The following is a 25,053-nucleotide window of genomic DNA, read 5'->3' as shown; positions in this document are numbered from 1 at the left end:
CCACACACACAGGCCATGAGGTTTGCAGGGGGCATGGAGATGTTCCCAACATTACGTTTCATTGACTCAGCCCCTGTTGTGTTTAGCAAACTCTCATCAGCAGCAGAATAGATGAATAAAGGGAGTTATTGTTGTGCAATGGAGTAAGCCCGCAATGAATATACAAATGTACCACATGTTACACTGATGGATCTCCTGTGTCTTATGCTAAGTGAAAGAAGCCAGACCCCTTGAAGAGCAGTGAACACAGGGGCCAAGAGGGGCCGTCAGCACCCTGGGAGTCTTCCACTCTTGATACACGAGCCTGCTGTTATCACTCCATGAAGGATATCATGAGAGACAGCTTGGGGGAGGGGGCAGCCTATCTTGTGTGTCTGCCTGCATCCCAGGGAAGAGGTGACAGGTCTCAGCCTTTCTAAGCCCAGTCAGCCAATAGAGAGATTTTGGATGCTAACAGAGGTCAAGGAGAGTCCTTGAAACTCAGACAAGTTAACCCTCAGTGAAGAAATCATTCTACACAAGCCGGGCCGAGTTAGAGGGAACATGTGACTCCACAAAACCCCCAACCAAAGGCTCGCCGTGCTATTCAAACTTCCTGCTCACCACGAGTCCCCAGGGAAGCCCTTGGTGAAAACGTAAGAATGTTCTGGGTCTCATACAACAGCCACCTCTATGTGGCCAAGTGTAGTTTCTCAAACAATTTAGTCTCAGGCGCGCTAAATAACTTTTAAAGGTGGGGTGCACCCAAGAGCTAAAAATCCCTGTGCCTGGTATAAAAATGTATGATTGGACAGGCTCAAGGCTCAGCTCAGTCACACATGAGGCCCTGGGGTTGACCTCAGAGGGATGCGAATCAATCATCCTCTGTCGTTTCATCAGCAAAGCTTGTCCCAGTGAATAGAAAGCCATGGACCAGTTCCTTCTCCCTCCTCCTCCCTTGTAATATGGAATGGAGTGGAGGTGCTAGGCGGACACTCTAACTCTGAGCTACATCCCCAGCTCTCTTTTTATTTTTAATTCTGAGTGGGGGTTTTACTGAGTTACCCTGACTGGTTTTGAACTCACCACAGCCCACGCTAGCTTTGAACCAGCAGTTCTCCTGCCTCAGCCTCCTAAATTTCTGGGATTATAAATGTGTGTCACCACTCCCCACTGACCCTGCCTTTTTTTTTTTTTTCAATCCAGAGGGTACCTGTGCCTGTTTCAGTCAGAGCCACGGCAGTCCAAGGCACACTGTCACAGCCTGGTCTTTCCCTAGGCAACACCACAGTAGGGACAGAGAGCAGTGTTTTTGTCCACTTATGGCAGCTGTGACAAAATACTTTAGACCGGGGAGCCTAAAAGCAACAGGATTTCACTTCTCAGCTGATTCGCTGTTTAGCGAGGGCTGGTTCTTCACGGCCTCCTCCCTGCTTCCTACATGGCAGAAGGACGAGACAAACACCTTCTTTTCTGAGGGGATTCACCTCACTGGGGAGCGTTGCACCCTTACAGAGGCCCACATCTTCATCCATCCCCTTAGGTTTCAGACTTCAGAGGGAATTTGGGGGCGCAAAGGGCAGGCCGGTGGCATAGCAAGCAGCCAACTCCTCCCTCTGGAAGCCTCCTTTGGGGTTCCCAAAGGTGCAGTGTGTCCTGTTACCCCTTTACTGGCCGGGCTAGTCTCATTGGAGCATTGTTTTCATCTATGGCTGTTGTTTATCTCCCCGCTGCCCACACAAGTTCAACTCCTTTTCCTGGTAGCTTCCATCTATGCCCTGCAGAGTCCCAGCACGCACGGGGCAGGCCACTGGCCGAGCAACACTACAAGGCGTCTTACTTGGACATGTGTTTGTCTTGCCCGCACGGGACCAGTGCAGTCTGGTGAGCGTAGTCCATCCTTCCCTCCTTTTCTCATCAGAAGGAGAAGCCTGTAATTGAAAGGAGAAGCCAGAGTTTAGAGCTGGGTTGTGACCTTGGTTAGATCTAGCCGGAGACGGAAGGAGACAAGTCTGCCAGAGCGGATCTCCCTTCCTCCAGATCCACAGCTAGAGCTGCTTATAGTAAGTAAGCGGAGCCCATGTGGCGCCATATTGTCCCTGCTGGCCTCGGCCTCTAGAAAAAAACACCCACAGGAAAGAACTGGACCTCTGCCCCAGCCAAGGAAAATGCGGAAAACCAAGTTGGTCCCAAGGATGGCCAATGAGTCTCCTCTCTCAAAGGATGTTCGCCACACGGAGCAAAGTCTCATCTGGCAGAGAGATCTCAAAGTCTACTGAGGTTGAGCAAGGACAGGAAACCACGTGAAATGCCCAAATAAAGCTATGTCTGGCAGTGCAGCATAGCTGCGTGAGTGTCATTGGAGCACAGTGTGTGAAGAGAATTCGTTATGGGAGAAAGCAAGTACTAGATCAGGAAACTAAGAGTCTCACTTTGTTTAATTTTATGTTACAGTAACATACACATATGTCTACACAGCCAAGTATATGAAAGCATACATTCAAATCTACTATCCAATATGCCAGGTCCTCTGCTGTCACCTACAGAAATGTGCAGATGGGCTGGGCTCTCTTACGCCTCTGCCCTCTGCATTGGAAGATGCTCGCCAGGCCCCCCTGGCCTCTTCCTGCTTGAAACCAATAGCACTGTCCCAGTCATGATGACCACAAAGGTGTCTAAACACTGAGCGTGGCAGCACATGGCTGCAGCAGCACTTGGGAGGCAGGAGCAGGAGGATCATGAGTTTGAGGCCAGCCCAGGCTACAGGGAAAGTTCCAGACAAGCTTAGAGTAAGTGAGATTATGTGCACTAAAAAAAAAAAAAAAAAAAAAAATCCAAGTCTCCAGATATGATTTAGTGCCCTGTCAGATCAAAACTGCCTCTGGTTGAGGAGCCCTGGCCCTTGCATGGATTCATGCAAAAGTAAAACACTGACTTTCTCTCAGTAGTGACATCACTAGCTTCTCCCCCATCCCTAAATATTTCAATAAGGGAATTCTCGGGGCTAGAGAAATGTCTCAGTAATTAAAAGCAGCCACTCTCTTCCAGAGCACCCATATTGGATTCCCAGCACCCACACAGCAGCTCACACCTGGATTTAACTCCAGTCCCGGGGGGAATCTGATGCCCTCTTCTGGCCTCTGTGAGTACTGCATACACTCTGTACACAAACACACATGCAGACAAGACACTTCTACACATCAAATAAAAATAGATAAATGTCACACACAGAGAGAAAAAATAAAATAGAGAGTTATAAGTTGAGCATGGTGGCACATGCCTTTAATCACAGAACAAGGGAGGTGGAGGCAGGCAGATCTCTGTGAGTTCGAGGCCAGCCTGGTCTACAAAGCTAGTTCCAGGACAGCCAGGGATTCACACAGAGAAACCCTGTCTCACAATAAAATAAAATATAAAAATACAGAGTTATAAAATGTAAAAGTGACATAAAACATAAAAATGACAACAAATAAGGCTTGGCTGGTGGCTAGCCCATCCTCAACACTTTGCTATCCTATCTCTGGCAAGCATGTTCAGCCCTTCCTGATGGTTACCAACCCCTGTTATTTCTGAGGCACTCTGGCACCAGGTGCCTTCCCTGACATACTTCAGCAAGTATATCATTAAACTGAACCCACTGTGCTTGTGGGGACAGAAGGGACGTGCCCCGTCACAACTTGAGTTTGACTTCATGAGAATGGAGATAGACCTTGGACTTGCAGAACTGTAAAACAATAAGCTTGTGTGGCTTTAAGACCCTGTATGTTGGTGATTTGTTCTAGCAGCCACAGGAAGTAAATAAAAGGCTTCCTCAACTGGGGTGAGACTCTCAGACCATCTGTGTACCCAACAATGGAAACATAAGGACAGTGAGTCTAAGTTCTAAATACTTGTGTTTTTCCAAAAGCCCAACATAATCTGACTATAAAACCACAGTAAATATGTACTGTGCAGAGAGAAGGATAAAAATAGGACAAGCAGACTGGTTTGAAAGCTTTTCTTTCTTCCCCCTTTTTTTTTTTTAACATGACAGCTACTTGTGTCTAGCAAATATGCCAAAAGGCCTCTTTGTATGCACTTGCAGGTCTTCACAGTCTATAAGCATTCACTCACTGTGTGTCTAGCTGTGCAAAGCCTGTTAACAGTTTCCTGCCCTCAGTGCGCAGGTTGAGTAGGAATGGACAGGGGTAGATAGTTTTATGGGCGGGGGTGAGGGTGAGGCTGGGGAGACCATGGTGGCCCATAGGAAGGACACTGCATCTGAGTTTACGTTGGGTCCTGGGAGCCAGCCGGATCCATTGACCTCTTCCCAAAATAAAGTGTCAGTGTAAACCAGTGATGACAATGTGCAGGACAGATGTATCAGGCAGAGGCACACCCTTTCTACAAGATGGGAGTGTGAACCTCTAGTCAGAACACACCAGAAGGGAGAGCATAGAGAGGGTTAGGGCAAGCTTCCAGGTAGCCCAGCCAAGAGAGTGGGCAGAGGGGAAGGAGTCCCTGGAGAAGAGACGGGAAACAAGAGACGCGGTGTTCTAAAAGCCTTTATAACAGGACACCCAAGACAGATGAGAGTGGAGCCAGGAGCTGGTGGTGAAGCCCAGGGGATGGATGAATGCTTGGGGCCCGGCTGGTACCACACGAAGGTCATACGGGACCTTGGTCTGAGTCATTCAAATACCAGGTTCTGGTGAAAATCAGATTAATGATAAAGAATGAGCCTGGCCACTGGCTATTTTCTCACCTCAAACACAGAGGAAGTTACATTCTTTTCTGTTTTTCTGAATCCCTGTCTTCCTTCCATTGTTGGTTCTTCTGAAATCTCTTATCCCCTCTGTCTAGTACCATCAACCCACCTTCCCAACTTGCTGATCATCCATCTTCCCATCCATGCATTCTCCCAACCATGCATCTTTCCACCCATCCTTCCATCCTTCTACCCATCCATCATCCTCTCATCCATCCATCTCCCATTCATCCTTCCATCATCCACCCATCCTCTTCCATATCTCCATACCATCCATCCATCTTCCCAACTCCCCATCCTCTCATCCATCCATCCATCTCCCAGTCATCCATCCATCCATCCATCGATCTCCCAGTCATCCATCCATCTATCTCTCAGTCATCCATCCATCCATCCATCCATCCATCTCCCAGTCATCCATCCATCTATCTCTCAGTCATCCATCCATCTATCTCTCAGTCATCCATCCATCTATCTCCCAGTCATCCATCCATCTATCTCTCAGTCATCCATCCATCTATCTCTCAGTCATCCATCCATCTATCTCCCAGTCATCCATCCATCTATCTCCCAGTCATCCATCCATCTATCTCTCATCTATCCATCTATCTCCCAGTCATCCATCCATCTATCTCTCATCCATCCATCTATCTCCCAGTCATCCATCCATCTATCTCCCAGTCATCCATCCATCTATCTCCCAGTCATCCATCCATCTATCTCTCATCCATCCATCTATCTCCCAGTCATCCATCCATCTATCTCCCAGTCATCCATCCATCTATCTCCCAGTCATCCATCCATCTATCTCCCAGTCATCCATCCATCTATCTCTCAGTCATCCATCCATCTATCTCTCAGTCATCCATCCATCTATCTCCCAGTCATCCATCCATCTATCTCCCAGTCATCCATCTATCTCTCAGTCATCCATCCATCTATCTCCCAGTCATCCATCCATCTATCTCCCAGTCATCCATCCATCTATCTCCCAGTCATCCATCCATCTATCTCCCAGTCATCCATCTATCTCCCAGTCATCCATCCATCTATCTCTCAGTCATCCATCCATCTATCTCTCAGTCATCCATCCATCTATCTCCCAGTCATCCATCCATCTATCTCCCAGTCATCCATCCATCTATCTCCCAGTCATCCATCCATCTATCTCCCAGTCATCCATCTATCTCTCAGTCATCCATCCATCTATCTCCCAGTCATCCATCCATCTATCTCCCAGTCATCCATCTATCTCTCAGTCATCCATCCATCTATCTCTCAGTCATCCATCTATCTATCTCCCAGTCATCCATCCATCTATCTCCCAGTCATCCATCTATCTCTCAGTCATCCATCCATCTATCTCTCATCCATCCATCTATCTCTCAGTCATCCATCCATCTATCTCCCAGTCATCCATCTATCTCTCAGTCATCCATCCATCTATCTCTCATCCATCCATCTATCTCTCAGTCATCCATCCATCTATCTCCCAGTCATCCATCTATCTCTCAGTCATCCATCCATCTATCTCTCATCCATCCATCCATCTCCCAGTCATCCATCCATCTATCTCTCAGTCATCCATCCATCTATCTCCCAGTCATCCATCCATCTATCTCCCAGTCATCCATCCATCTATCTCCCAGTCATCCATCCATCTATCTCCCAGTCATCCATCCATCTATCTCCCAGTCATCCATCCATCTATCTCTCAGTCATCCATCCATCTATCTCTCAGTCATCCATCCATCTATCTCCCAGTCATCCATCCATCTATCTCCCAGTCATCCATCTATCTCTCAGTCATCCATCCATCTATCTCCCAGTCATCCATCCATCTATCTCCCAGTCATCCATCCATCTATCTCCCAGTCATCCATCCATCTCCCAGTCATCCATCCATCTATCTCTCAGTCATCCATCCATCTATCTCTCAGTCATCCATCCATCTATCTCCCAGTCATCCATCCATCTATCTCCCAGTCATCCATCCATCTATCTCCCAGTCATCCATCCATCTATCTCCCAGTCATCCATCTATCTCTCAGTCATCCATCCATCTATCTCCCAGTCATCCATCCATCTATCTCCCAGTCATCCATCTATCTCTCAGTCATCCATCCATCTATCTCTCAGTCATCCATCTATCTATCTCCCAGTCATCCATCCATCTATCTCCCAGTCATCCATCTATCTCTCAGTCATCCATCCATCTATCTCTCATCCATCCATCTATCTCTCAGTCATCCATCCATCTATCTCCCAGTCATCCATCTATCTCTCAGTCATCCATCCATCTATCTCTCATCCATCCATCTATCTCTCAGTCATCCATCCATCTATCTCCCAGTCATCCATCTATCTCTCAGTCATCCATCCATCTATCTCTCATCCATCCATCCATCTCCCAGTCATCCATCCATCTATCTCTCAGTCATCCATCCATCTATCTCCCAGTCATCCATCCATCTATCTCTCAGTCATCCATCCATCTATCTCCCAGTCATCCATCCATCTATCTCTCAGTCATCCATCCATCTATCTCCCAGTCATCCATCCATCTATCTCCCAGTCATCCATCCATCTATCTCCCAGTCATCCATCTATCTCCCAGTCATCCATCCATCTATCTCCCAGTCATCCATCCATCTATCTCTCAGTCATCCATCCATCTATCTCCCAGTCATCCATCCATCCATCTCCCAGTCATCCATCCATCTATCTCTCAGTCATCCATCCATCTATCTCCCAGTCATCCATCCATCTATCTCCCAGTCATCCATCCATCTATCTCCCAGTCATCCATCCATCTATCTCCCAGTCATCCATCCATCTATCTCTCAGTCATCCATCCATCTATCTCCCAGTCATCCATCCATCTATCTCCCAGTCATCCATCTATCTCCCAGTCATCCATCCATCTCCCAGTCATCCATCCATCTATTTCTCAGTCATCCATCCATCTATCTCCCAGTCATCCATCCATCTCCCAGTCATCCATCCATCTATCTCCCAGTCATCCATCCATCTCCCAGTCATCCATCCATCTATCTCTCAGTCATCCATCCATCTATCTCCCAGTCATCCATCCATCTCTCAGTCATCCATCCATCCATCTCCCAGTCATCCATCCATCTATCTCCCAGTCATCCATCCATCTCCCAGTCATCCATCCATCTATCTCTCAGTCATCCATCCATCTATCTCCCAGTCATCCATCCATCTATCTCCCAGTCATCCATCCATCTATCTCTCAGTCATCCATCCATCTATCTCCCAGTCATCCATCCATCTATCTCCCAGTCATCCATCCATCTCCCAGTCATCCATCCATCTATCTCTCAGTCATCCATCCATCTATCTCCCAGTCATCCATCCATCTCTCAGTCATCCATCCATCCATCTCCCAGTCATCCATCCATCTAATCTTCCAAGCCTCATGTCACTTCACCCATAATCTCCATCCCTTACTTTCTTCAGAATTATTTAGCCAGCCTCGAATTCACCAAGTGTATTTTCCATAAAGCTTTCTTTGTTCATTGCCTCCATCACAACCTGTAATTTAGTAATTTTGTTTTGCATCTGAAAGCAATCTACCCTGTTCTTTAGACAGTTCCCTTTTGATACCACATCCTCTCAAGCCTACTGGGAATACCAATTAGAGAATAGAAGCCTTCCATGTAGTTATTAAAATCTACTTGATACTAGAGGCAAACTAGGCAGATCAATGAAACAATCCACATCCAGAATTAGACCACACAGATCTGTAGATAAGAGAGGAAAGGCGCAGCAGCCACAAATGTCACTAGAGGGCTGGCTGTCTTTGGAAAGGGAAGGTGGGGGAGATGGGAAACAAATCTCTTTTATGTCTTCTGCCAAAAGGTCATATATGCATTGAAATTTAAATATTAAAAAAATAAAATTACAGCTGGGCATGGTGGCACATGCCTTTAATCCCAGCCGTTGTGAGGCAGAAGCAGGCAGATCACTGTGAGTTCAAGGCCAGCCTGTTATATAAAGTGAGTCCAGGACAGCCAAGGCTACACAGAGAAACCCTGTCTTGGAAAACCAAAAGTAAATTAAAATAAAATTACAAAAGAAATCATGAGGTGTGTGCAAGACAGAGAGAGAGAGAGAGAGAGAGAGAGAGAGAGAGAGAGAGAGAGAGAGAGAGAGACCTTTCCCAGTCAAGACTCCAAATCCAAAGACATAATAATTTAAAAAAATACTTCTGTTTAGAAAAAAACTTTTCGCCCATAGAAAGTCAAAAGGCAAATAGAAGAAATATTTACAGCACATATTACAAAGAGCTAATGTGTGTGTGTGTGTGTGTGTGTGTGTGTGTGTGTGTGTGTGTGTGTATATAAAGAAATTCAAGTTATTAACAAATCTTTGAAAATTTTCCACCTCTCTTGTGACCATTTTTACTTGCCAGAATAGAAATCAAGTCATCTGGCAACGCCAAATGTAGGGACTCTCCAGGACCTCACACTCTTTCTAGCTGCCGGGCAGTCTTAGCAAGGGCCCAGCCAGAAATGGGCTGCTATTCTAGCTACATAAAAGCCTGCCCAGTAGACTCTTGTTATGCTGCTCTGTTTGCTCTGGCCGGCTTCCTCCTCGCCTTCTCCCCCAACCCCCATTTTTACACTTCTTAGAGAAGAGTGTAAGGAGAACGCTTCCACCGCGTTGTTCAACCGACATGGCAGGCAGGTGGTTGCAGGACCCATCCTCTCCCTCCCATCTTTCCAGAACGTCTCCGTCTCTCTTCCTGGACTTTCCAAGCATCTTTAGAGATCCCTAACTACTCCCAACCAGCTGGACAAATAAAGCTAAGTTCGCACACACTACAAGGTGAGCCCCAGAGGCATCATAACAGTGGGATGAAAATTTAGAGTTAAGTTCCTTCTAGAAGGAGGGTCAGAGAGGGATGGTTTGTGGAGTGGGAACATGGGTTCAGCTGGAGACTTCCTTCAAGGATGACCCACAGCTCCTGCAGCTACCTGAGGTAATCTTCCTGTGTTGCCTGTTATTATCTAGAATTCATAGGTTGCTGGACTCCAAATGCCTTGGAGGAATCATTTACAAGCATCATGTCCCACAATGCCTTGGCACCAAACTGGTGGTTGCCATGTCTTTGTAGAAAAGACAGGAAAAAAAAAAAAAAGAGAGAGAGAGATCAGAGGCCACACCTGCTGACACCCTAGGCATGGGGCAGAACCCCCACCCCCACCCCCACCCCCTCGCTGGCTTATGATGTGGAAAAAAGATGGAAGAGAGTGAAGAAGAAAGGAGAGAAAAGAAAGGAGAGAAAGGGGGAAGAAGTGAGAAGGCAAGCAGGGTATGGTGGGGCATGCCTTTAATCCCAGCACTTGGGAGGCAGAGGCCAGGCGATCTCTGTGAGTTCAAAGTCAGCCTGATCTATGTAGAGAGTTCCAGGCCAGCCAGGGTTCCATAGAGAGACCCTGTCTCAAAAGGGGTGGGGCAGATCTCACCCAATCACTAATAGGGAGCTGCTCTTTGCCTCTTTACCTCTACTGACCTGTGAACAGGGATATCACCTACTCAGGGTTTCTAAGTCGGTGCATCAAAAACTAGGGTAAATACTGACTGTCCCTTAAATGCAGAACACAAACACGTCTGCTGAGACATTTGGAGATGTCACTACTGTTGGACACAGGCCACCAAAGTTCAAATCACACTGAAGCCACGATGGGCCCAGCAATCACTCAGATCTCCCTCTGGTCCTGGCTTCATACTTTGGCAGAATGTTCTGGATTCTCCTTAGCAGTATCTAACTCCATGGAATATTATCCAGCTCCTCAGGGGGACCTAGTTTGTCCCAAACAAACAACAGTCAGGACTTCTTACCCGCTTGCTGTAAAGTCGCATCCAGATCACAACCTTACCTCCCTAAGAGCCTAGGAGAATGTCCTTCCAGAACATAGTTCCTTGGTCATTGACCATGACCACATCTCAACCACAGAGAAGCTCTGGGCTTGCTTCTTATATGCTTCGGGTATCCTTCACCCTCACTGCAGACCCAGGCAACCTCCTGTGTTCTCTAAACCCTCATCCAAATTTTCCTTACCAGCTGAGCTAACACTGGCACCCCTGCCCGGGCCATGCAGGAGGACTCATTGTCAGACTGATTTTCCTTACAATACTTAACAAGAAAGCACCTGTCCGGGCCTTCTTCCTTCAACCCTCTTGGGCCAGGTGCTCCCATCCTGCGCCCCGCCTTGCCCAGATCCCTGGAGACTGATCACCAATGGAGAGCCTGGGCTCAACCACAGCCATGAAGGAGAACCTGCTCTCAAGGTAAGGGATTCCGTAGGAGCAGGGCCCAAGCCGAGAGGACAACGCCTGCACCTGGGGTGTCTCAAAGAAGCGAAGAGGCGCGCCTGCCCAAGAAACAAGTGACAGGGCTGGTGGGGAGGGAGCCGGGGTGTGCCGACTCCTCTAGAGGCAAGCAGTGTGAAGAACAGCGGGGAGCTGTCCAATGACCAATGACTTAAGTACTATCACTAGCCAAGCCCCTCCTGCTGAGAGGAAGGGTGACCTCACATACATTCCTTACAAGAGCCTCAGGGGCATTCCTTGCAGGAGCCACTCTCAGGGTAAGGGCATCAGCTAAGACTCCTAGGTGGGCAATACTCACAACACGCAATAATAAAAGGGGCCCAGGTGGGTACCAGCAACATCCACCACACTCTAACATAACAGCCACTCCAAACAGCTCTGTCTAAAAGGTGTGCAACTAAGGAACTAAATGCTGTATAAAGGTGGCATTTCTGCCTTCGGTGTGTTTAGCTTTGGGTCCAACTCACTCTAGACTCCGCACAAGCCTACCAAGCACTCAAGGAGTGTCTGTCTGTCTGCCTCGCCCTTCCTCAAGGCTGAAGGCACCAGAAATAAGTCACTGTCCTAAACCTGCACTCTCCGCTCACTGTGGATTCTGGGAACAGCAAAACTCCACAGGATAGGCCACCCTGGAACAGGCAGCCATCAGTGGAAGATGTGTCTTAAAGCAACCGCTCTGATTCTCTCAAGTCATGACCACAATAAGAACCAGAACGGAGACAGTGGTCAGTCTGAGAACAGACTGCTTGATTAGCCAAACATTTGCTGTTACTGGTCTCGGTAAGCGGCATAGTGGGATGGTGCCTGAGCCTAGCCAGGTATGGCTGCAGAGCCAGGTCTTTGCCCCAAACCTCTGGTTACAACACCAACCCCACATCTGGAAATAAACACTCATGGCTTGACTATAGTATATAAAAAAAAAATGCTCACCCAAGGCAGGCCTTGAGCTTGGAACAGCCAGGTGGTAGGATGGGGACACATCTGCCAATGAAGTCACTGTCACTGACCCACCAAGAAGCCTCCCTCTTCCTTTCCACCAGCCTCTCTCAGCTGGCTCCTCAGAATTAGGGAAAGGCTGCTCAAGTCTGAGAAGTTCACACGCTCAGCTTCCCATGAGGAGAGCAAAGGCCAGGGCCTCAAGAAGCCCCTGGAGGTGACCTGGAGGTGACGAGAGAGAGGCCACAGTTCCCCTTACCAGAGCCCTGCGGTTGGCTGGGATTCTGTCCCAGCCCTGAGACTGCCTTTCCTATTTGCCCACTGAAAAGGCCCAGGGGAAAGAAGCAGGCACAGGATGAAAGGCAGGGCCCTAGCAGGACAGCCCAGAGAGAGGCAGACGGAGAGTCCCCTTGGATGGCTGGAGCTGTTTTCTACTCCTAACCTGTCTTCCTGGATGTGTGGCAGGAACCAGGCCCTGCCCCGACCCCACCTCATCAGGCATGAAGGGATAGTGTAGGGTAGCACTCGGGATGCACAGCCCCCATGGGGCAGGGAACAGGACAGTGAAGGGATTGTTTCAAAAACCCATGATGTCCAGGCCAATGGTCCACAGCACCCTTGGGCGCCTCCCCAGGCCAGGCCAGTGTAAGATCGAGGGTAAGAGTCACTGTGAAATCTGACAAAGAGCTGTGCAGACCCAGGACAGCACCAGATCCAGTTCGAAGCGGGAAGGAGTAGGGTTGTGTAAAGGAGACCTGAGTGGCTACTTAGCGTCCCGCCCTGTGACTTCGAGAGAGAAAAGAGCCAAGAAAGCATCTCTAGGGAGAGAAGACACTTGGAATCTTTTGGAGTCACTTCCTGGCCCTGCTGGCAATAGGGTCCCCAGGGCCTGTGTCTGCTCAGGATGAGCTTCCAGGCCTTCCCTACACTGCAGTAGCTGGCAGTGCGGGGCCTGCCGAGTGATGACAACGTGGCTGGCTGTGCTCTGGAGGACGTGTCCACGGCGCTCTTCCCACCAGTGTTCAAGGAGGCCTTCATTAAAAAAAACAAAAACAAAGACAGTGCAGGCCATGGGAGCTACTTGGCCATCCCCCTGCCTCCTCCCTCTCCAGGCCCTGATAGAGGATTTCTCCTGGGATAACTTCCCGGCTGTGCTGGATGGAATGGATTTGCTGAGTAGCCAGAACGCTCGACCTAGGAGCTGTAAACTACAAGTGCTCAATCTGCAGGGTGCCCACCATGAGCTCTGGGAGGCATGGGCTGGAACATAGGATGAGGGTTCCTGCTTTCCACAGACCAAACTAGGGGAGAAAAGTTCCACAAACAGGCTTGAAGCAGCAATTGAAGCTGGTAGCTGAATGTAGCCTCCAGTCCAGCATTCTCAATGAGAGCAGCGAATGCTTGCTGGGGTGGCTCAGAAAGAGAAGAGATAAGCTGTGCAGCTGTATGTCTTTACGTGGGTGCTTTGGGGGAAGGAAGGTATCCACAGAGGCCAGAGGAGTTAATTTGGAACGCTCTGGACCTGGAGTTACTTACAGGGTGCTAGAACTCAAACCCTCTGAAAGAGCGGTGTATGCTTTTTCCCTTCTAGGCCACAAAAATAATCATTATGACAGGGTCTCATCATGTGATATGGGCTGCTTGGAATTCACTATGTAGACCACACTGGCCCTGAACACATAGATTGGTCAGCTTCTGCCTCTGGAGCATTGAAAGTAAAAGGGTGCACAGCCGTGCTTGACTTTAAAAAAAAAAATTCTCTAGGGATCACAATGCGCAGGCACAGAGCTGATGCAAAAACCCCTTCTTGCAAACTAGAAGCAGGAAGTTTGCCCCAGGCTCTGGCCAGATACAAAGGAAGCGCTTGCCAGAGGCCCTAGCTTCCCCTTTTGGGGCTAGTCTCTACCTCTTCTCTGCATCCCCACCTCCCTGAGAGCACTTAACACACTGCTTCATACTCTAGTGATAAAGACTAACTAGTCAGGTCACACACACACACACACCCCAGAGAATCAGCTTTGTCGGAGAGCTGTGACAGAGAGGAGACAGTGCCAGGCCTTATGTGCTTCAGTCCCCTCATAACAGGGCAGGAAGAAGGGCTAATGGCAAACAGGAAACCCCAGCCTTGTTGCACCACTCCAGGAAGGAGGCTTGAGCTGTGGGCTGAGGCCCTGCCAAGATCTACAGATGACAAGAGATTCCACACAGTGGCTCACAGCTTTGCATGAGTAAATTCAGGCTTTCAACGCTCTGCCTTCATCTAAATGCCTTCATCAATGGAGGGTCCACTTCCTGGCCAGGCTGTGTCCTTTTTGGGACCCGCTTCCTCTCCATTCTTCCTCAGATGACCCCCATCCTTTGCACTCGGCCCCTGAGATCCCTGGGAGCACACAGTACCACAAGGAAGGCTGGGGCTGAGCAGCAGGAAAAGTGTCCCACACAAAGCTACACTCTCTGAATTCTTTAAACATTTTAAAATGTGTTTTACTAGGAGAAAGCACCTTGAAGCCGGATGGTGATGACACACACCTTTAATCCCAGCACTCAGGAGGCAGAGGCAGGTGGATCTCTATGAGTTTAAAGCCAGCCTGGTCTACAGAGTGAGTTCCAGGACAGCCTCAGCTGTTACACATAGAAACCCTGTCAGAAGAAGAAGAAGAAGAAGAAGAAGAAGAAGAGGAGGAGGAGGAGGAGGAGGAGGAGGAGGAGGAGGAGGAGAAAGAGGAGCAGGAGGAGGAGCAGGAGGAGGAGGAGGAGGAGAAAGAGGAGGAGCAGGGGGGAGTGCCTTGAAACTGTGAGGGTCAAGATCAGACCTTGAGGTGGGATCGTATCAGGAAGTACATATGGGCCATATGTATGTAATGCATACGTACATATACCAGCCACATCTAGTCTTGAGGAGGAGAGCATTTGAACCATTTTGAATGCTAGAAGAGATAAAGTGAAAACGTGGGAGAGTTAGTCAGCAAGGACAGCAAGGGAGCATATGGAGGCAGGAGGTGAGAGACAGCGTGAGACTCTGACTATGAGGGAAATGCTTTGACCCCACACACCACAAAAGAAGAAGCATCAGAGAAGAAATGAAAGGTCCAAGGTGAGGTGACTGTCCCAGGTCCCACGCAGAGCCCAGTGTTCCTGGTGCAGTGCCTGGCTGAGATGGTCTCGGGAGGTGGAGACAGCGCGGCCTGGATCCAGCATCAGCCAACGGGGGTTGAGAGTCTTGGGATAAGAGAAGGTGGTTGGGAGTGGTCCAGCAAACAGGCTCTAAGAAAGACAGATCCATAGAGGCAGGCCCAGGGCACAGTATAGAGGCCCCTCTCCAGGATCTTGCCACTCACCCTCGACCATAACAACCTGTCAAGGGAATAAACTACTTTTCTCCATCACTGGCCGCACAATCTGTCCCCTCCATGCTCCCACCCTCAACAAAAAGCCTCCACTACTGGTAAAGGCACAAATCCTACCCAGGCCACCTCGCTCCCAGGGGGCCACTGGGCAGATACAGAACTGAGCCACATCGGGGCTGGGCTGGGATTCCCCCAACAGTTAGGCCTGCAAAGACCAGCTCCTCCTCCACCACCTGGGCCTCTCTGACTCAGGCCCTGCATGTTCAGGTCTGAATTCCCCAACACAGCTACTGCAAAAGATCTCAGGAAGTGGATCTGAGGTAACTACCCCAAACACCTGCTTCCTGCTCCACACCAAGCAGGGGCTGGCCGAGTGATTGACTGGAGCCACCCCGAGACACCAAAAGAGTCAGGCTGGCCAGAAGAGAGGCTTGTTTATAGAGGGACATCCCTCAGGCATCCGAAAGCTGTGGGCCTTTTCAATGGATGTTTATTGGACGAAACTCAAAGGCCCTTCATCCGTAATGAGAAAACAACAGCCATGGTGCATACTAAAATTGGCACAGAAGGAAGTAGAAACTCCATCCGAAAAGGTTGTGTGTGAGTGGATCTGAAAGTACAGGTATCCCTATACCTTCTTACAGGTGTGTAGGAGAGAGTTGTATAAAGATAGGCATGGCTGTGTGAGTGTGTGTAGAGTATTATGGGATGTGAAATGAGGGTGGGGGAGCTGTGTGTGGTGTGTATGTATGAGTGTATTATATCCAGAGGGGGGGTGGTTCAAGGGAAATGCGTGTCAGAAGAACATGTCAGTGATTTTCCTTGTCACACCACAGTCAACACAAAAGCCTTCTAACCGTGGGATTGCTCCCACCAGCAAGTAGCAGTCAGTCATGCAGTGGACATCCAGTGTCCCCCTAATCCAGTTCAGTCCTGTCACTAGCTATCTGGAGGCAGCATCAGATGTCACAGATTGAGGGCTCAATCTCCTAAGCTATCTACCCCACCCCACCCCCCTGCATATGCCAGTAGCCTGTGCTTCCGACCAACTGGGTAGCTGCCAGTCACGATCCCACAACCCCTCCTCCAGTTGCGCTAATTTGCAAAGGCAGCTCAGGGATGGACTTAGGCTCGCAGGTTTGCTAGAAAGCATATCGCAGAGGTCGCAGGAGCCACACAGTGTGAGGGCCGAGAGGCCTCTGCACAGCTTCCATGCCCTCTATTGGTGTGAAGTCCTGGTAATACTCTAAATTCTATCCTTTCGAGCTTGCAGACCTCCCTACATAGTATGCCTGAAGCACCAACAACTGTATTGTAAGTGTGACTGAACAAAAAAGGGCAGGCCCAGGGCGGAGTATGGAGGCTCCTGTCAGAGATCTTTGGTCTGGCAGTCACAGCCACCGACTGCGTCAACCATAGCAACCTGTCAAGAGAATAAACAGTGCTTGAGCCACGGGCGAGGAAAGCCAGCCAGGCCCTACGTGGCTCGGCCTCGCTGCTCAGCAGCCCCCCTCCCAGGATATGAGGCAGGATCACTCTGGAATAAAGAGAAACAGTGTGGTCCACTGTCAGACAGGGTGGATGAGAGAGCTCAGATTGGCTCAAGGAAAGCAGTCGTAGGATGCTGGTCCTCGGCTCCATTATATACAGACCCTGTCACAGCTCTGTGAAGCTGGCCGTCTGTCTGCCATGCAGAGGGGCCCCTGCCACTGTGTGCATCCTGCAGCCTCGCTGTGAACTAAAATCCAACCATGACAGAAATTTCACGGGATTGGTTTGTCTCAGAGTGATTAGGGGGTACTGGGGAGTCAACACCGAGCTCAGCTGAGTGAAAAGAGGGAAACACTCCCGGCCTGCAAGGGCAATTTTACTAGGGTTGTTCAGAAGTCATCCCTGGAAAGACAATTGACCTTCCTTCTGGCCCAGTATTTGGACCCCTCAATCCTCCCTGCCCATCTGTGGCTGGTCCCCCAGCTCAGTGGACTTGCCAGCGGCTCCCAGCAGGTAAGGAAGGGCCGCCTCTGGTTTCCTCCCGTGACAGGTTTCTGTGAGGGCCACACGTCCTGTTTACTGCATGGTTTCTAAGTCACTGGCCACACTGAGACTCACCTCTGACTTCACATCCCCTTCCTGAAGGGAACCCCCCACGCGGCTTCCTTTTTTGGTGCTATAAGCTGAGAGTCTGAACTTTGTATACTGGGATCTTGGGGTTTCCTCTGCCTCTTACTTGAGACCAGGCTTGAAAACCAAAGGCGAGAATGGCTGACTCCCTTTGTCACCAGAACCCACAGGGTCCTTGAACTAGAGCAATGGTTCTCAACCTGTGGGCCACAACACCCTTGTGGGTTTAATGACCCTTTTTACAGGGGTGGCCCAAGACCATCGGAAACCACGGATGTTAACATTACAATTTATGTTACAGTTATGAAGTAGCAATAAAATAATTTTATGGTTGGGGGTCACCACAGCATGAGGAACCGTATTAAAGGGTCACAGCATCTAAGGTTGAGAACCACTGAACTAGAGGGAAAGGCCTGGTAAAATTGCACCCTCCAGGGTGTCAGCCATAACAGGGTGCCATGTTGACCTCTTTTAAGGTAATGCCCAACCACCCACCCAGGGAAATCCCAGCACCAGAAGGGACTGCACATCTGGGGGTTCCCATAGCATTTCAAGGGAAATCCTCCACAGCATTATAATCCCATCTGCTCTGCGGCCCTGCCACCAACTGACTAGGGCCATGAAAACAGAGCCTCTCTAAGGTCCTCCAAGGCTGTTTTCACAGAGTCCGCTCCACACTTGCCTAAGTGCCTGGGACTTAAAGGGTAGGTTCCCACTGGGCAGATAAAAAGGTAGAACCAGGTACGGAGACTCCCAGATCCACTTTTGATCAATGGTACTGAAGGCTCACAGGCCCAGCAGGACCTCCCTTACCAAGGATCTTAAGGCTTTCATCCTAGAAGACTGCATCCGAGAAAAGCATCCAGACCCATAAAGTGACCCTGGAGTACCCGAACAGATCCATAGACCTGGCTTCCCAGTCTTGGGTACCACAGCTTCCTGATCACCTTTACCTCAGTTCCAATTCAAAGTACACACATAATTGCTGGACCTTTCGCCATACAGCAGCCCCAGCTGTCCCTCCACCCGCACGGTGGTGATTCTCACCCTCAGTGTCCCCGTGGCTAAGGAGATCCTACACAGAACTTCATAAAGGGGGCGCCTATTATCTGCTGCTTCCCAGAAGACCTTCACGGACCATATCAACTAAAGTCCCCCTTGGGCCCCAGGCCATACCCATGGGAGGCATTCAGCAAGTCCAGCTCAGCCACAGGGTTTGGGGACACACAAAAGATGCTTAAAACGGAAACGTTGAGACTCTATATTTAATGTAGCTGGTCTTACAACCCATCACTGAATCTCACTCACCACAAGACAGCTCCCGACCCACCCTCCCAAAATCACCACCTACACATATAGTCATGGCTTGAGATAGCTCAGCAGCAAAGGGCTAAGACCCAGCAGCCAGCAGCCCATCAAGATCAGCTATGATCAGCTCCCAGCCAGCAGGGCTGTACACCTCTGCTTCAGCCATCTTCCTCCCTCCCGCTGGATGGATGGAGGTAGAAGCTTGACACTTGTCCCAAGGCAGGGAGAATGGCCAAGGCCCTGTGGCCCTGCGTGAAATGAACCATAAACACCAAATACCACACTTCCCTCACAATGTGTATATTATTTTTAATATACAAATAACACACACATTTTTATTTGTTTGTTTTTTAAAATATACATAAACAGAAAGTTTAGTAACTATAAAAGAATAAGTTTCAAATGATCCCACTTATATAGCTGCTTCCTAGAATAGTCAAATTCATAAAGACAATCTATAGAGTAGCAGTAACCAGATACTGGAGAGGATGGAATGGGGTTGACTGTTTAGGGGTACCCAGTATCTGTTTAGAGTGACACATATTCTGGAATTATATCATGGTGATGGTCCTATAAGATTGCAGATGGATTTCTCGACACTGAGTTTTATACCTAGAAATGATCAAAGGGATAATTTTTATGGTTTTCAACAGGGCATTAAAAATGTAAAGTTATTACATGTAGAGGAGGGAAAAGAAGATGAGACTCAAAATATCCCAAAATTCTGCCACGTAGAGATACAGGCCATCAGCTCTAAGTGGATGGCATGTATCACCAGAGTAGTGCCTTGCCTGGTAGCTTCCTTCTTGGAAATGCATAGTATCTGTCCGTGTTTACAGCCTCACATCTGTAACCTTTATTTTTGAGGCCACATGATATTCCATACCGTAATTAACTAACTCGAGATTGTAGGCATTGTAAACAGTGACTTAAGGGATGTCCCCAAGCACTTGTCCAATTATATCCTTAGTGGAGCGCTGTGTCAGGGGCTCCCTCAGGAACGCTGTCCTGAGCAGAGAGAATAAGCTACTCCAAGGATGCGGAATTCTGTCTTACAAATACTCTGCTCTCCACACGCATCTTTCTTAGGCTCCACTGTGATTCCTACAAAATTACACAGTTGACTGTCTTTTCCACAGAAGCCATCCTAACTTGCCTTCCCTGGGGACACAGCTTGTGTGGGCCATAAAAGGCAGGCAAATGGAACATAACAAGGCAGGGTCATCCTGGGCCTATATCCACTGAACTTTTTATCCAGCAGGAGATTCTAGCACCTATGTGAAGGTGCCCAGGGAAGCATGGTTTGGAAAGCCTTTTGTTGTTCAAGATTTCAGCCTTGAGTGGACAATTAAACATTTCCCTAAAATGTAATGGGCCCTTCCTAAACCGACCAAAGGCTAGAAGGGACACATAGATTCACCTCCCTTGCCTTGGAGATGGGGAAGTAAGGCCCAGAAGGACCAGTATAATAACTCAATAACCATCTTAGGCCCCAGTACTGTCTCACATGGTGATTCGACCACATCAGAGCAGATTTTGAACACCCAGTGCTGTCCTTACCATCTTTCATCAGTGTATAAAATGGAAAGTGAGATCGCTGGGTCATATCCCAGCGCAGTTGCAGCCACAGGGTTCACACAAACCATGTCCTGCCAACTCAGTGTTCAAGGATACCATGCCGATAGTGAAAAGTCAACAAAAACAGAAAGATCTACACTACAGAAACAGGTGAACACCCCAAAGCGAGGCTCGGCCACACCAGCCTTCTGAAAGCCAGCTGTCACAACGCTACAGACTATATCGCTGGTCACAGCCTAGCTATGCACTCCTGAGTTGCTGACCTCCGCTTTCTCACCTAACGGTTTCTCTTTCCAAATCCAGCTCTTCGTCTTCCACCGTAATACACACTCCCAGATCTATCACAGCCTCCTTCGTGTTAACCAAAGAACCAGAGGATGTTTCCCTGAAGGCAGAGGCAAGGATCCAAGCTCACGTGGAAGGAGAATGGGGAAAGAGTGATGGCTCGTCGCTCACACGCACTGGCTGCTCTCTAGACCAAGTTCGATTCCTACCACTTAAATGGCAGTTCACAACCATCCAGTTCCAGGGGATCCAATGACCTCTGCAGGTACCAAGCATTCACACCGCGCACTACATACATACAGGCATTTACCTATACTCATACAATAAAAATGAATCTTTAAAATACAGAAGGAAGAGAGAGAGAGAGAGAGAGAGATAGTCATTCCTGTGGGCTGTTGGAAGAACAGTGTCCCCAAGAAGGAACTTTAGAGACAGCACAGAACATGTCCCAAAGTAATCCCGTGGGAGTGAGGGAACTGGGGTGTACTTATGTAACTCCCCCCAATAGTACCTGGCAGAAGCCAAGGACACATAAGGAGGACCCTGACCAGCTCTACTACATGACCATGTCCTACACCTGAAACATGATAGAAATGAAGACAAACTCCAAACCCATTGCACCTATAGAAAGGAACAGTTAACTAGCCAAACACAACTGAGTGCCGACCATTGGTAAAACCGAGTAGAAATGGAATATGCCTGCTTTGCCAATCTTTCTGTCAGCTGTTAGAGAGGCTGGGGGTTTGGAGGTGGTGCTTGGAAGTCACCAAATGCTCTTCACTCTCTGGTCCAGCCAGAGTTGCAGGAGTCCACAGAAGCCCCCCCCCAAACTACTAACCCAAACAACTGCATCAAGTTGTGCTTGTAGGCTCTGGCATCTTCATCCAGGGAGGCTCAGCAGACCCATTCAATGGACTCTAAGCATGCCCATGCTTATTACCTATTGCTCCATCTGCCTCCCCCACAGCCATATCCTCTGTGGACACCCATAAGCAGACTGGTGGTCACAGGGAGCTTACCCCTCCTCAGGGACTTCTGGGAGTTAGCTGGGCAGTGGTGGTTCATGCCTTTAGTCATCTTTATGCCTTTAGTCTTTAATCCCAAAGACAAAGGAAGCTGAATCTCTATGAGTTCGAGGCCAGTCTGGTCTACAGAGTGGGTTCCAGGACAGCCAGGGCTACACAGAGAAACCCTGTCTCAAAAAAAAAATCACTTTGGAATCATGGATGTTTATATGTGACAGTGTGTCACTGGAATAATAGTGAGAAATGGCATGAAAACTGCTGCCCTGGCATTATAAGCACAGCTGAGGTGGCTCGCAGCACCTAAGACTTGCAATCAGAGACAAGACATTTTCTACTGCAAGCACACAAAACTTGGGCAGCTTTTCACTGGAGGCTTGGGTAGGCCCTAAGGCTGTTCTTAGTACCCACCTCAGACTTTCCTCAGGACTCTGGCAGCCACACTAAGCACTGCCTACCTCCGTCTCCTCCCAAGCTGTGAGGACACTTCCTGTCTAAGAATCCCAGAGAGGACTAAAGCGACAATCAGCTCAGGTTGTCCTGTGATTGGACAGTGAGACTCCTTTCTGGCAAGCCCCAGAGTCCAGCCCAAAGGAAAAGCAGAAGTCCTAAAAGAACAGCCCTGGGCACGCCTCTAGCTGGAATCCTTAAGCATCCCTAAGTAGCTCACTCACAGGGCCAGACTAGAAGCCTGGCTCCGAGGCTCCAGGAAAGAAGTCAGCGTGAAATCACTGGGCCTCTGAGATGTCGCAGATGGACCCGAACACCAGAGCGAGGAACAGAACTGAAAACGAGGTGTGGCATCTACTGTCCTCCCCCTAAAATACCACGGGGGGGGGGGGGGCCAAGCAGGTACTTCTACAGAGAAGACACAGTGAGATGGAGAGAGGTCTGCTTGGGAACACTTCCCTCAGCAAAGTGGGGAGGATGCTGGCTGAAGACACCACAGATACAAAGCGCAGAGCAGGCACTGACCAACCTGGCCCATTGCACTGATGTTGGTGTGGGGATCTTGGATACCCTGGTCTCCTCTCAGCTGGGAGTCTCAAGGCTACCCCTCATCGCTTGTGCTTGGTCCCCCAGCTTGGCTGTGTTTCTGCAGCAATCCACCTCTGCTTTTCTATGTGTTAAAGATGGACTGGTGTGGCTTCCCATGACACAAACCCCCCAACACAGGCAAATACTACTAGTCCACACCCCCAGGTGGCCAGGCAGACTGTACGCAGTTCCCTCTCCCTCTTGACAAACTAAGGTGGTCTCTTACTCTGCCATGATTTGATACTCCTCTGTACCTTCCTGGACCCCGCTGGGCTGCAGCAGGAATCCCAGGAATCCGGCTTTAGTTCAAAGCAGGAAATGGCCCCCACTCAGCAGCCCTACTCTAGGGTCTCCAAGCTCAAATGGGCACCACTCAGGAAGATGCCATGGTTAGTCCCCAAAGACAGAAAGGAAGGGAGGAAAAAAAAAAAAAGAACACTCTTCTCAAACCCAGCACAGCTTAGTTACAGAAGTTTCTTTAATCCTCGAATCACCTGTAGGAAAAGCTTCCACTTAACAAATGTGAGTTGAAAGTATAACAAATCAGCTGGGCCTGGTGTGGCATGCCTGTAATCCCAACGCTCAGGGAGGCAGAGGCAGGCAGATTTCTGTGAATCTGAGGCCGGCCTGGTCTACAAAGCAAGTCCAGGACAGCCAAGGCTACACAGAGAAACCCTGTCTCGAAAAAAACAAAAAGGAAAAAACAAACAAACAAACAAACAAAACAGGTTTGACAAATTAACCTCAGATTCTTCCTTCACATGCTGTTTAAAAAGATCCCCTGGCTGAATTTGCCCGTTGTATCTAAGATCCGTGATTTTAATTCTGTCTTCCTACCGCCCTGGACTGGTTACCGCAGGGACAGAGCCTGATCTGACAAATGGTCATTTGTCCATCGCTTCCTCAGGCAGGAATCCTCCACTTGTGGAGTGTTTATGGTAATCCTGGCTTCTGCTCTAGGGGAGAAGCGTTTCTAACCCCCTGGTTTCCAGACCTTCGGGACTAAAGCACAGGCAGCGCGTTGAGAAGCCTCGTGCTGAGCCTGCCACTGAAACACAGCGGTGATGTGACCGGTGCGGATCTGTTCCTGTCGGGACACCACCACTCTGCTGTCTGCAGGGCTCTTTCAGGGATAGAGCTGAGGGCAGAGTACGTACTCTAGATGCGCCAAGTGGCTTTTTGAAAGCACCTGCTTGGCTCGGCCTCCAGCGACCTCAGGCACCACCAGCTCTTGAGGCGACTCGAAACCTAGGAGGGGGAAGTGCGCCAAGCAACGCACCCTCTGGAACTCTGAAGGCCTAAGGGGGACCGGACCGGACAGAGGGCGCACTACAGCCCGACCCTCCCCTTAGCTACCCAGGCCTGCACCTGCTATCCCGCACCATTTCGCCAGGGAGTTCAGGACACCCTGCTCTGGGGAGGGGGGCAATTTCCTGCCACTGCACTTGGTGTCGACCTCAGGAAAGACCTCAAGGGGTCAGAGCCACAAGATGAGCTCCAAGCCACAACTTTCTGCCCGGAGAAAGCGAGTGGGCAGGGGCGCTCGCCTCGGTTGTTCCTAGGGCAGCCCTCACACCTAGGACCACGTTGTGGGTTAGGAGAGGGGTGGCGAGCGGTTGCAGAGAAGACTCAGGGGCAGGACCAGGCGGGGCAAGGGCCGCTGAGGGAAAACTTTTGGGCTGGGTAGAGAGAGACAGGACAGCCGGCGCCCGCACCTTGCGCCCACATCCCACGCCAATACCCGGCTCCGCGCGCCCCGCGCCCGGTGTCTTGCCTGCGTCCCGGACCAGCTGCAATCGTGCTCACCGCAGGGGTTGGAAAGTGGGGGCGCCGCTGCGGGGGTTGGGGGTGCTCCAGCGTGCTTGGCGGGCGATCCGTGGGACCCGCTCGCTTGGGCCGGGCGGGGCGGCGACAGCGGGGTTGAGGGCGGGCGCCCCGCCCACCTGGCCCCTCCGCCCCGCCTCCCCAAGCTCTGCCTTTTATCAGCCGATCCCTGACCAACCCACCCTTCACCCTCGTAGTTCTCCTCTCCCCACCCCTCTTCTCTTGCCTTTCTTCCCTCCTCACCCTCCCTCCTCTCTAGGAGGCGGAGCTTCTCCCCTCCCTTCAAGACAGACAATGCTGTGGCTTCGCAACGCCTCCTCCTTTTAGGCCCCCCCACCCCCTCGCCAGCTCGCGCGTTTCTTCCCGGCGGGCCAGAGTGAAAGAGGAGGGGGCGGAGAGCATGGGTGGAGGGGGTAAGGTGGCGTCTCTCACCCCATCACTCCTGCCCTCTCCAAGCAGCGGGGAGATTTGGCCCAGGCTCTTAGGCTTGCCTGGCACTGTGACA

General features: G+C 49.8%; 1 protein-coding gene across 5 annotated transcripts in view; it reads right to left on the bottom strand.

Moving 5' to 3' along the window:
- The window catches only part of RASSF2 (Ras association domain family member 2), a 42,854-nt gene extending 18,106 nt beyond the window's left edge, over positions 1-24,748 (bottom strand). The window contains exons 1-2 of one of the 5 annotated variants that reach the window (XM_084776877.1): positions 24,440-24,748; positions 1,820-1,910 (exon numbers count right to left, since the gene is read on the bottom strand). In XM_084776877.1, the coding sequence (XP_084633003.1) occupies positions 1,820-1,878 (59 nt within the window). In that variant the 5' untranslated portion in view covers positions 1,879-1,910; positions 24,440-24,748. Of the gene's footprint in view, positions 1-1,819; positions 1,911-2,112; positions 2,179-24,439 lie in introns of those variants that run through there. The other 4 variants (XM_084776878.1, XM_084776876.1, XM_084776879.1 and 1 more) reach the window with 4 other exon arrangements.
- Between the last annotated feature and the right edge of the window lie 305 nt (positions 24,749-25,053).

The sequence above is a fragment of the Acomys minous genome, assembly GCF_964271855.1.
Source record: "Acomys minous genome assembly, chromosome: 3".
Lineage (NCBI taxonomy): Eukaryota > Metazoa > Chordata > Mammalia > Rodentia > Muridae > Acomys > Acomys minous.
Note: the sequence above shows the minus strand (reverse complement) of the source record. Positions and strands in the feature narration are given on the sequence as shown.